This window comes from Uloborus diversus, chromosome 7 (genome assembly GCF_026930045.1).
Source record: "Uloborus diversus isolate 005 chromosome 7, Udiv.v.3.1, whole genome shotgun sequence".
In the NCBI taxonomy this organism is placed as follows: domain Eukaryota; kingdom Metazoa; phylum Arthropoda; class Arachnida; order Araneae; family Uloboridae; genus Uloborus; species Uloborus diversus.
In genome coordinates, this window is record NC_072737.1 from 68,021,821 (window position 1) to 68,034,979 (window position 13,159).

General features: G+C 30.0%; 1 protein-coding gene across 2 annotated transcripts; it reads left to right on the forward strand.

Moving 5' to 3' along the window:
* Positions 1–1,722: 1,722 nt before the first annotated feature.
* LOC129225568 (guanylate kinase-like) lies at positions 1,723–12,725 on the forward strand. Of its 2 annotated transcripts, none has more exons than XM_054860015.1 (8): positions 1,723–1,863; positions 4,479–4,616; positions 5,822–5,863; positions 7,460–7,556; positions 7,674–7,812; positions 8,264–8,348; positions 9,379–9,464; positions 11,045–12,725. In XM_054860015.1, the coding sequence occupies exons 1-8, from the start codon at positions 1,776–1,778 to the stop codon at positions 11,078–11,080; spliced, it is 711 nt and encodes a 236-aa protein (XP_054715990.1). In that variant the 5' UTR covers positions 1,723–1,775; the 3' UTR covers positions 11,081–12,725. The 2 variants fall into 2 exon arrangements, with proteins under 2 accessions (XP_054715990.1, XP_054715989.1); XM_054860014.1 differs by lacking the exon at positions 1,723–1,863 and adding an exon at positions 3,531–3,889.
* Positions 12,726–13,159: the final 434 nt, after the last annotated feature.

A 13,159-nucleotide genomic window follows, 5' to 3' on the forward strand; every position in this document is an offset into this window, starting at 1 on the left:
AAATGCAAAAATATCGCTTTGGCAAATAACTGGTAAAGCGTTTAATACTCAGTAACTTTTAAGACAGGCAAATACATTTTGTTCTAAAAACTAGTTGATAGATGTTTGATTTAATTGACAAAAAGTTTTACTTATGCTGGGTGACTGAAATACCCACATCACTGCCTATTCTTTCATAGAAAATTATTCAAAACCTATGCGGAATTTTTTAAGTATCCCGTGAAATGAAATGTCCTCCCCGGAGAATAACTGTTGTATAATAATTCCAGGAACAGCAAACTTAAAAAAGGGAATTTCGTTGTAATGGTAATCAAACCAGTTATGGCAACCATATGATAGGGCTGAACGTTTATTCCGTTGAAACGGATGTTTCGTTTTATTGATGTTCGCTGAATGAGATTTTATTGTATTTATTTATTTTTAATTCCAAATCGTTTAATTTTACTTTCTCCTGAAAAATTTAGAAAGCATTCAATACAGCTTGCCTTTACATTAGCATTACTCATATCGTTCATAATTTTTCTGATTTTGTTCCTCCCCCCCTCTCTTTTTGGTAGTCTTTTAAACTAAACAGTGGCGTAACTTGCAAAAAGATTCTGTGTGTGGGGGGGGGGATATTATTAAATTTCTTATAGTACGCTTAGTTTCAGTCGATTTCTATAATCAAAAACCGAAAATTTCGGGTGGATATATCCAAAAATCCCCCCCCCCCTGGATACGCCACTGTGGCTAAGTGCATTGAGTCTCATTGTACTGTATTTAGATTTGTACAGTATCTTCAAAATATAAAATCTATTTAAAAAAAAAAAAAGAACTAAAGATGAGGAAAAACTAAGACATTGAGAGCTTAAGAATTTAGGAAAAAATGTTGAAATTTAAGAAAGAAAACAATTCATTGATGATTATTCACATTTTAGAGAAGACTGAAACATACGTAAATTTTCTTTTAAGGTAAATCAGAAATGTATTGTACCCTTTCAGGAAGGTTGATTTCGAGTTGCTTCGTTTTGATCTATCCCCATAAATCAATCCCCTAAATTTCAACAAGTCATAATTTAAGAAAATCAAAAAATAAACACAAAATGGTGCTATATTTATGTTCTTCGAATGTACGAGAAGTAGCAAATTGAAACAGAAGTTTCTATTTTCAAATGTGTACTTGCACAATCAGTTGAACTTGAAATTGCGACGCAAAATATAATCGCTTTCACACATTGATCTTGATCACTATTATCACCCGCCTCCACACTTCCTTCCTGTACATCGTGTTCCTATCGTGACTTTTTTGGTGACAGCCAACCAAATCTAAGGCCAACGAGATGTAACATTTAGGTCAAATCGAAAAAATTACTATTTGTTTATTTTTTGATGCCATAAATAATTTTAAACCACGATATGGATAGCAGGGAACTTATCGACTGATGTGTCTTATGACAACTTGAGAAGTTCCGAAGAAAGGGAACTGGTTTCTTGTTTATTTTTATCTTATCTCAGATAAGCTCATTCGTAAACATTACAGTTCGTGCTGTCATTAGTGCAGGGTTCGCACCCGATTCAAGGGTGGGGTAACGCTGAAAACACCCTTTGCTCCGCCTCTTTGGGGGCACAATCTTGCACGTGAACAGATCGTGCTTCGGTTTGGGAGTCGTAATCAGCTGAACGTCTCAGATAAATACTGAGAACTTCTCGTCTTCAAACCATGAGCTTTCCTTTGTACTTGAAGAGACTTTTATCTCAGAGAAGACCTTTCTACTCTTCGACTTCGTCGAGTGAAGATGACTTCCATTCTCCCAGCCTCTCCTCTTCCTCAAGTTAAAGATTTTCCATGGAACTGTCGGTATCCTCGGCTTGAGTTGAACTTCGGTAAGCTTTTCTTTTTTAGCAGCACTGCTCCACTGCTTAACCGAACTCTTTATTTTATCCGTTTTTCAATTTTATCTTCAGAATTAGTCTTATTGGCTATAGAAAAGAGATGGCGTATCAAATGTAGCTTTAGTAATTTCAAGTTTCAAAATTACATTAGATTTTTACAGAAAGTACAAGATTCTCTCCGCCCCCCCCCTTTTTTTTGGTCAATTTGAAACCAAATATCGAAAGAAGTGGTAGATAATTTTAAAATATCATCTTCTATAAAAAAAAAAAAATTTGTATTATTTTCCTTTTACTATATATTTTTTTCTTTTCATTTCTTAGAGCCAAATTTCACTCTAGCTTGCTTCCAAACAAATACGGTTTTAGTTATTTATGTTGTAGAGATTATGAAAATCTAAATTCAAAAGTAACTGTTCTGAGTGTTTTTTTTTTTAACTGAGGAAATTTCCTGTAATTTAATAATTAAATAAAAATCTAATTGAATAATGTAAGTAAATTCTGTTGTTATCTAAAAGAAGATGTTTAAACCTTGAAATTAGAATTTTTTTAAAAATTAAAACTCTGCAAGAGAAAAGCGAAGCTTCAAAAATCAGGAAAAAGTTGATCTCTAGAAAAAGTATAAGTATAAACGGATCTCCATGCGAAAATTTGGATGCATGATGGGCAGTCCTATGACAGTCCTTAAAATCGTCCATCACAACCGGAACAAAAAAAAAAAACATATTCCCCAAGGAAAAAAAAAGAATCATTTTCCTTAATTAATCCGTATAATAGCAATTCTAAATAATTTATAAAGAAAATAGTGGCAAATGTCTCGCAAAGCTCCCATTATAATTCAAATAAAATAAAACTCACCTCTTCCCGGAAGAAATATTTTTAAACAGCATAAATAATTTAACCTAAGAACTAAATTGCTATCTGTGTAGCAAGAGTAATACCTATTAGATGGAGAGGATTATTTGAAAAAAAAAAAAAAAATATTCTTGCGAAAAAGAGTTAGTTTTTATGGTTATTCAATTAAATGAAAACGCAAATAATTTAATCAAAACTACAAACCTTCACAACACCCCCTAATCAATTTCGGGTAGCCAAGCCTTAGTTTTTCGAATGCAAACTCGAAAATTCACTTTTGCTCTTCACATTGTTGAGAATCATATTATAATGCTTTTTTAATGGTGAAGACTTTCATTTTGAAAGAAAATGTCTTGAATATTTTATAAAAATGTTACTCTTTTTGAAGGAAACAAAATTTATAAACATTCTAAACAAATAAAACATTTTTTAAAAATTATGATCGTTTTTGATCAAAAACAGATCTCCCAGGACCCGAGAAAGACATCAGGGGGGCCCAGGGTCGAATAATTTTTTGGGGCAACATAAATTCAAACTCTACAATTTTAGCCATTGGATAAAACAATTTCAGACCGTTTCGAGTTTTTCAATATATAACTACGTTTTATACATGGACGCTAATAATAATACAGATAACTTCTTTCGCATCTTCGATAATATGACAAAAAGTTTTTCAAGAAGGGACTCAAACTCAGCTCTGAATTAAAAAAAAAAAAGTTTCCGCCGAAGAAATGCCGATAATTTATTACCTCAACCATTTAGTGTATTCTCATCACACACAAACAGGTTTTTTTTCGTACTTCCGTTCTCTTTTTGCAATAAATGGCCTTCAGCGATCATAAACGAGCTAAATTTAGATATTTGACCATTAGCAGGAAGCACTACAACTACGACTACTGTTTTTTAAACAATGCGACAATGGGATGGCGAAGATGGCCTTTCCTGTACCACGTTGATGTGTAGTGGTCAGATTTGATCGAGTTAAATGGACTAAGTTCGATGAACGCGTTGAAATTGAATAATTTTATTAAAATATCTTTTGTCTCACCTCACAGAAATTATCTTAAATTATCTTTGAAACGTGTAGTTCAGAGCTACATATTAAAAATGGAAAATCCTATTTCTCCACAACCATATTTAAATGGACTATCGGACATAACAACAGGTAAAGCTGAATGCTTGCGTAAGATTGTTGACGAGTTATTCTGACGTAAATTTTTTGTGGAATGTTTTGTGTTGATAATTTTATTAAGAAAAACAAATGAATAGGTCTTAAATTCATTAGTACCGTGAAATAATAATCTGGTGTCCGCTTTGTTTACATTGTTGTTTGTCACTTTTAACACATATATGTTCACAAGCTGCACGTAAAATTTTATCTCAAGTAAACAATGTTAGTAAAATGTATCTCATGTGTAGCTTTTGGAATGGGAGTTTAATTTGCTGGAGTTAATAAGCATTTAACGTTTATAATTTTGTGACGTTTATTTTTACTCAGTAAGATCTGTTAATTTAAAGGTTATTTGGTTTAGACAAAAGAATAATTTGCAAATTCAATTTTGCTTACCTACATTGTTTATACTTCAAAGTAAGCTATGCATCTACTGTGAAATATGATGAGTTGTAAATTTTTGAATTTAAAAATAAATTTTAAGAAAGTTTTTTTGGACAATTTATTATCTCGAAGTAATTTACTTGTCTGGTTTATGATAAATCTGTGTCAGTATACTTATTGGAATTTTTCTCAATTTCAGGTGGTATAAAAAGGTACACTCATGATCATTTACCGCCAAGGCCTGTGGTATTTTGTGGACCATCGGGAAGTGGAAAATCTACGCTTTTGAAGTATTTGATGAACGAGTTCCCGGAGTACTTCGGCTTTAGTATTTCACGTGAGTGATTTACTGTAAAAAGTTAGTGTCTACTAATCCAATTTCACTTTTCACCATGTCTTCACAATTTTCAAAATTTTAAAGGAAATGTGCTTATTTACATAAATATTAAACATTATGTTGCACTGAAATTCCTGTTTTCCCTTTAAATTCGAATAACTTTACCGGAGAAATGTAACTGACAAATCATGAAGCTGCTTTGAGAAACTAATTTTGTTTCCACCAACTCTTATTAGTTTGTCACACAAATTCCTACTTCATATGATTTGCATTTGATACATTGATTATATATGTCTTTGACCTTTTTTTTAACCTATCATTTAAATTTAAAAGATAAAAAAAATTCTAAAAACATAAAACATTAGTATTTTGGTATAAAGAATTTTAAAAAAGATCAAAATGTAGTTTTTGACTACGTATAGCAAAGAATTGTTTTGAGAAGAAAAATATAATCTGAAAATTAAAAATATGTGTAAATATTGGGTAAAACAGCCTATTTAGATAAGTGAAATTGCATACAAGAGGTCTATAGTATGTAGACAACACATGATGAGAGGTTGAACAACATTAAACGTTTTAAACTGACTTAATTCCTTTGCACTAAATAAACATTTTGTTAACTAAGAAAACACAAGCATGTAACTTTTCTTAAAGATTCATTCACTTATATGTTGGGCTGTACCCTATAGTTAAGGAAAATTTCGCAAATTCGGGGGCATGTTCAGGCAATTGGCCTACACATCACATAAAGTGCTCCAACTAATATGAGATGTCTACCTATGATTATCTGTCATAATTGATTAGCGATTTTCCTGTTTCTGAAATATTAATGGCAGGAATAAATTTAAGTTTCTACTATCAAAAATAAAACAGATGTTAAAAGACAATGACTTCTTATAGAGCTGCAAATGTGTAAAGAAATAAAACTTTTAAGTATTTAGTTTGAGGGATCCATCCCCCTACGCTTTCCCTCGACTATACGTCTAATTTAAACAAAAGGCTATTTAACTTTTTTTATTGCCATAAAGTGCTGAAGACATGCATAATAAAACAATCACATGCTTTACGTAATTACTTTGTTACTAACACTGAAAGTTTTAAAACCTTTTATAATCTCTTCAAGATTCTTTTCTGTTTCAAAAAACTAACATAAGAAAATCTATATATGTATGTGTGCTCAATATAATATTTTCTTTTTCTTACAGATACTACCAGAAAGCCAAGACCAGGAGAAAAACCTGGAAAAGGTAAATTATGCATGTTTTAATTTTGTTTTTTTTCATAAGTGTTTTTTTCAAAAGCATTTGAAATTCTATTTGACAAATTTCTTTACCAGGAATATTTTCAGTCTGATTATTTTCAAATATTTATATTTAGACAAAATATTTTTGAGATTTGTGTAATTACGCTACGTACCACTGAAAACTGTTATTGAGATTGCATTCAAGATAAAAAGAGATTCAGATCAAATTACAGTTAAAAACCAAAGAAGGTAATGTTTATTTGGTTTACAGTGAAACCTCGGTTAGGTGTAAAACAATGTTTTGAGTATTTTAGTTGTACTAGGTTAATCAACTAAAAAATACATTGTTAACAATGAAACATTTCAGTAAGGTTTTTCTTCGGGAACTGATAGAGGTTTCTGCCGCGCCCTGTGACAACAAGTAACTATTTAACTGAAAGTAGGTAGATTCAGTGTAATTGGTTGAGGGCAAATTAATATTTTAAAAATGTTTCCAGTGTGAAATCAAAATTCTTATTTTCAATTTGTTTTTGAATTCATTTTTTTCTAAAAGAATTTTATACCCTGCATTTTTAGATAAATCTTAGCAGTTTATTGAAATTTGAATTTGATCAATGAAGTTTTGAAGTATAGCAATCGAGTTTAATTTAATCTTGAATGCATTCAAGTGTCTTGATGCTTCAATGACTTTGTTAGACATACTGATTGTTTACACTTGACTCTTTATCATTAGTGTTGATTGAATTTCTTCAAACTTAATCGTAATTATCCATGGCCAAGATGCCACTTTTCTGTCCTATATAGTGTCTTGTATCCACGTTTTTATAAAAATATAAATCTAATTTCTGTTTTGGGATTTTTTGGTGAATTAAATGGGGGAGGGGGGGGGAGTTCTCTTCTACAATAGCTAGGCTATGCACTGGACATTTCAAGGACATGAAGATATTACCAACTAATAATAAATCCTATCCCATCTGCAAGCACTGTCCCCATTTACAACTCACCCCGGATCATGTTTTTAATTGTCAGGCCATTATTCGCTCCCTCCTCCAACTTAGCACCACCAATTGAAATCCTGTATAGCCATCGGGCTCCAGAATTAGCAGATCTTGTTATCAAGACTTTTGGAGACATCTAAATCTTTCGCACTCTGCACGTCATCAGACACGACAACAACAACGGGGGGGGGGGGGGGGGAGTAGTGCTCAAACAAATTTGTTAAATAAGAACAGATGGGAACAATCACAAAAAAAACCCTGATATTTTTGGGGAAAAAACCCTTATTTCCTCTGAATAGTATTACATAATTATGTAGATGATTAATCAAAATAATTAGTTATTCAAGAACGCTCATATTAATTATCTATTTAGTTAGTTTGGAATTTTGATATTATGTTAAAGTAGCTATTTCAAAGTTTAATTTTGACCAATGAAATTTCTGTTTGGGAAAATATGAACTTGAAAACATTTGTGGTATCTCTTTGACAAATGGGAAATGTTGAAAAAACTTATGTTTTTTTAAAGAGTGGCAACCCTGTTCATTGTGCTTTTAAATTGAAACTAGTGTCTCTTGCTTAAAATATCTCTTTTTCTTCTCCAGATTATAACTTTGTGAGCAGATCTGAGTTTGAAAGAGCGATTGAAAACAATGAATTTCTGGAATATGCTGAATTTTCTGGAAATATTTATGGCACTAGGTAATTTAAAATTAGTTGATTAGCAACAATATTTAATTGACTTTCAATATTAATTGCCACTAACTATTTTGATGTATGTACTAAATCATTGAAAATATCAATTATTGTTTGTTACAGTAAAAAAGGTGTAAAATGTGTTCAAAACCAAGGAAGGATATGTATCCTGGATATTGAAATTGAAGGTGTGAAGAATGTAAAAAAGACTGATCTGAATCCTAGATTTATCTTCATAAAACCACCCAGTTTGCAAATATTGGTAAGTCAAACAGTTACAATTTTATTTATGAATTACATTTATTTTTAAATACTTTCAAGTGTTATTATTTCCTAAATTTTGACAGTTATAATAATATTATTTAAAGAATAGTATTGTTTGGATGAATAACTTTGAACTTTCTTAAGCATTCATTCTAAATTTTCAAAAATTTCTAATAATGCCAATGTGTATACATTTTTAAAAATTATTTATCTCTTATGTAAAATGTTTTTTTTTTAATATTCATATATTAGCACCTACTCTCTAGAGTAATAACTGTAAACTTCAACATAAACATACTAAAGCATACATAGCAGTTATGTAAAGGTCGTCAAAAAGCAGTAAACATACTAAATTTAAACATCTTACTTGTTTTCTGAATTGTTTTTGCTTTATTTCCTTAAGTAAGGTTATGAGTTGTGTTTAACAAATTTTTCAATTTTATTTATAGGAAGAGCGTTTGCGAGGTAGAGGCACCGAAAGCGAAGAGAGTATTCAAAAAAGACTAGCCAGAGCAAAGGAAGAACTTGCATATGGTAAGTTTAACGATAATTTATAACAACGATACTTCAAAAAATGTGAAAATTTTATACTGCTTGAAATGTAAACTACAAAACCGAAGTCTCATCAAAAAGAAATATTTATGTTGGATTTTTTTAAAATTCTTTTTTACCTATTTATATTTTAATCTTGAACTTAGAGCTTCTTTTCCCATGATTTTCTTCCCTTTTCTCCTCAATTAGTTCAAATAAATGAAATGAATGCTTAGCCCACTAGCTTAACATTTCTTTTCTTATGCCTCATGTCTTTGTAAGTGTATTCCTCTTATAAGCTAAAAACGAATTGCCTTCTTTATGAGCTAAAGAATTAGCTGAGGGTGACAAGTGCTAATTTGTGTATTAATTTAATAAAGTTAATTACTGTTGGTGATTCCTTTAGCAGAATTTTGTTTCATCAGCCTGCAGCGCAGATAAAAATAAATAAATAAATAAAATAGTCTGCTAAGTAAGCAGTTGTTAAATTAAGCATAAAATCTAAAACAGCACCAAGAAATTCTTAAGATGATATTACAAGCAGCACATACTACTTGTGGATTATATGCCAAAAATATAAGACAAGCCTTAGCTGACAGTTAAGATTTTTTTGTATAAAAATCCTGAGAATCTGCAATGCCTCCCAGATTCTCTGGGCTGAGTCATTTTGTCATGCTGTTTCTGCTTCTGGGTTGGTGATATTAAGTGATTTGAGATTCGAAATTTCCGAAAACTTTGGGTTGCCGTTTCCAGAAATTTTGGTCTGTTATAATTCTAAAAGTGAAAACTTATATTAAAAAAAAAGTAAATGTTTTTTTTCCAATGATTTTTGTATGCATATTTGAGGATTTTTTTCGGAGAGGGGGGGGGGGAGGTCGAGCTTAGGAAAATTACACTCTACCTTCAGAAAATTTTACTTGAGTTCACTTGCACCTCTGATGGATAGTTTAATGTAAATAGAAAGTGGAAATAAGTAGATAAATAATCGTGTGTATGTAAGCAACATAATTAATTTTATGATTTTTGTTTGAAGGTGAAGTGCCAGGAAACTTTGATTTCGTGCTGGTTAACGATGATGCTGAAGATACATACAAACAGCTTCGAAGTTATCTGATGCCAGTAAGTATTCTGAGAATTTACCACTGCCTGTCATATGTTTAGTGGATGTGCATTAATCTGAACAAATTTTATTAAGAACTACTTAGGGACAACTCAATTTACCCAATTATTTTAATGCTGTGGATTTGATTATTTTATTACTTCTTAAGTAAAAACTCTTTATTGTGTTATTTAAGTAGTATTTAAATCGCAGGCAGTTTACAAGTTCATATGTTCGCATTTGTATATTGTACCCAAGTAGCTCCTCAAACCTTCAAAATAACTAGATACAATGCATTTATAATTCTGCCCTCCAAGTATACAATTCTTTTCCATTTTTGTAAAATTTAAACTTCTTTTAATATTTAAATCAATAAATATGAATGCAGAAATTTCGTATTCATCCACTATGACATGCTTTTTCTTCTCTGAGTTCCCTGAATGCTTAATTCTGCCCTGCAGAAACTAGTAAAAATGAAAGTTTCTTTTAAAACTTTGAGCAAATACAGCTTCCGTTTAAAATGTTTTATGACCAATGAAATGTCTGCGATCATTTATGCACTGTGTACTTGTTAACTATACTTAGTTCCTTTTAAAATTTTGTCAAACCAAGTAGTTAAAACTTTATTTGTATTTAATAAAGTTCTAAATGTATGTTGCTAAGTAACTAAATAATTCAGAAAATAGCTGTTTATAAAAATTTCTCCTATTTGTTTCTTTAAGCTTCAAATGATTATAGAATGTTCAGGTCTGTCATTACTAGCATTCGAAATTTGTTTTATGCATCGATTCTCATTCCTTTCAAGTTTTTGCTTTATCTTAATGCGTTTTGATGCCAAAAATAAATATTTTAAGAAAATAACATTCAACAATGTCTATTATTTAAAAAAAAAAGGAGTAAAACCTTTCATTTTTCCTACAGTTCTTCCATTTGCATTTCTTTCCTCCTCTTTAACGCAGATATATATATTTTTAATTGCTGTACATGCTCATGTATAAGTGAATACTTTTTTTTTTTTTTTTGAAAAATGAATAATAGGGTAAGTAATTCATGGTTAATAAAGAGAAGAAAAAAAATTGTACTAAATATTTGATATTCAAGATCTTAAACAAAAATAAATAATTGTCTACAGAGCTTGCACATTAAATATCTTATTTTTTCATTTGAAGGATTTGCATTTTTCAAAGAATAATGAAAAAGTAGAATATTTATTATAATCTGAATATGAATTAATAATGGTCAGTTAATTTAAATGCAATATTGCTTTTGTATCTGCATTGTATGTGTATTTGTGCATTTTTATTTCATGCTTATTAAGGATTCTTTATTGGAATCTGGTAAAAAAAAAAAGCTTTTTGACAACTAATTTGACTGATACATAAGAATTTCATCTTTCTAAAATTTTGCTAAGAAGTTAGGTTAATGCATGCTTGAGTATATACTGCATTTTACTTTTGAAACAATTTGAGCTTCAGATATTTTAGCATAATTTAATCATGTTTATATCTTAATCTATGAAAAAAGTAATGAATTGTTGCCTTAGATGTACTATTAAACAAAATAATTACTGTTTTTCTGATCATGTTCTTTCTTTTTTCAGGACATTGAGGAATTGAAAAAAAGAAAGCGTATCTGAACTGTGCTGCCTGCTATATCATAGCAGCATCTGTAAATACTTTCTTTCACTGTTGTATATGTTGACAAACATCATATCACTTTCCTCCATTAGATGGCTCACTGACACTTCACAACTGTAGAAGCTTCTTTGCTTTTGTTCATCTTTATTTATTTTCATTTATTTATTTCCTTTCTTATGGCAACATGCCGAGTCTATGCTCAGCATTTTTCTGTACAAAGGGCCCAATTTGTCCGAAAAGCATTGGCAAGTTTTTCCAGTGGCTATGACTGTGATTTAAGAGACTAGCTGTATATAATTTTGATTGCAAATATACGAGAACAGCAAAATCAATTTTTTACATTCTAAATAAAACCGTTTTTGCATTGAAAGTTTTTTCCCTAAACTTTTACTCCAAACAAAAATTGTGCCTGAAGTTTATTTCAATATTGTAAAATGAAATTTGTAAAAATCATTTAAACTATGAATCCAACTTTGTTAATCCAAAAATTTTCATAAATTAGATGATTTTAAAATGAAACTTTTATTCCTGTTTTGTGGCATTTCTTTTATGAAATGCAAGTTTTTTTGATACAGTAATTCTTAAAATTTGACTTGTGATGTTTATCTTTGTATCACCTACGGATGCACCGATTAATCGGCAGTACCAATTAATCTGCCACTTTGCGGATTACTTATAATCTGGTAAATTTTGAGGATTAATCGGTGGAAAAAATATTTTCTAAAATACATTTTTTCAATCATACCTTCAACAAGGAACTATGATGAGTATATTTGTTAACAATAATATTTTGAATAAATATTTTTCCTATTTTGAATAAATACACACATGTAAACAAATTTGCCACAAATTTCATTTGTCAACCCTTTTCTCCTTTAGCATAATGCTTTTAGATATATTCTTAAAAAAACTAGAAGTTAAGTCTTGGATTAAATGGTTACTAATAATTAAAAAATAAATTGAAATTGCTCCCATATTCGCTTGCTGACAGGCTACCCAAATTTTAATCTCTAGTTAACATAATGTAATTTTATTAACAATAATATGGAAATTGGCTCGAAGAAATAAAATGAAATTTTAAAATTATTTTTGGAAAAGAGAAAAATAAATAGTCTCTCGGAAATAAATTATTAACTATTTCTTAAGTCGAAATTATAAAAGAAAAATATAATGGAGAAATTTGTGGTTTTAAAAATAATCATTATGATCATTAATTGGCTCTGCCGATTATCAACAGCCGATTATTCGGTAATCAACCAATTTGCTTATCGGCGCATCCTTAGTATCATCTTACTAAAGTAGATCTAAATATGCTGCATTTACCTTGTCATATCAACTAATGTGAATAATGAAATACGTGTGAATGTTCTGATAACAAATGGTTTGGTTTGTATTGCATGTAAATTACATGTTTTTGTACATGAATGTAGCTTTGGTACAGCTTTTGTGCAGCTTTCACATTTTGGAATTGAATTTTACAATTTTTATGCATTTCTCTCGATTACTGTTCTTTTAGACTTTGTAATCGCGTAAATATCATTTGTCTGTTGAAAAGAATTCTCCAACTTGATTTTGTAATCTTTGCTTTTACTTTTATACAGTGTGTCTGTCTGTATATAGAATTAGAAAATAAAAAGAAAACTAATTAGATTTAATTTGTCTTTATATTGAATATTAATCCATTTTTGAAGGAATAATGAATCACAGTTCTGAGAAAAATGACTTGTTAAGATTAAGCAAAATAATAGAAGAAAGATTTTTTTTGAAGTGAAAATTTTTATGCAGAGGCTTTGAAATTCTGATCACAACCTCTTTGTCTGATGGAAGTGACAATGCCAAAAACAATGTAAAATAATAGTATAGCTTTTATGGGATGCATACTTAGTGCAGAGCAGTACTAAAAAATCAAAAGATTTAAAATCAAGTAGGAACTATCACAGAAGAGATTTTCAACTTGCGTAACTTGAGCTGTGTAAGAAGTACACTTTTAACAAATTGTTTAGCCCCTAACTGTGGAATGTTTAAGGAAAGTCAAAAATGGAAATATTTCTTTTTCATGTTTGATTTTTTATTTAAAC

Bases quoted from the DNA above. Each gene is read 5' to 3' on its own strand.
- LOC129225568 (XM_054860014.1), top strand. From the start codon at position 3,724: ATGAACGCGTTGAAATTGAATAATTTTATTAAAATATCTTTTGTCTCA. The intron at 3,890-4,478 runs GTAAAGCTGAAT...TCTCAATTTCAG, and splicing joins ACTATCGGACATAACAACAG to GTGGTATAAAAAGGTACACT. The intron at 9,465-11,044 runs GTAAGTATTCTG...TTCTTTTTTCAG, and splicing joins TTCGAAGTTATCTGATGCCA to GACATTGAGGAATTGAAAAA.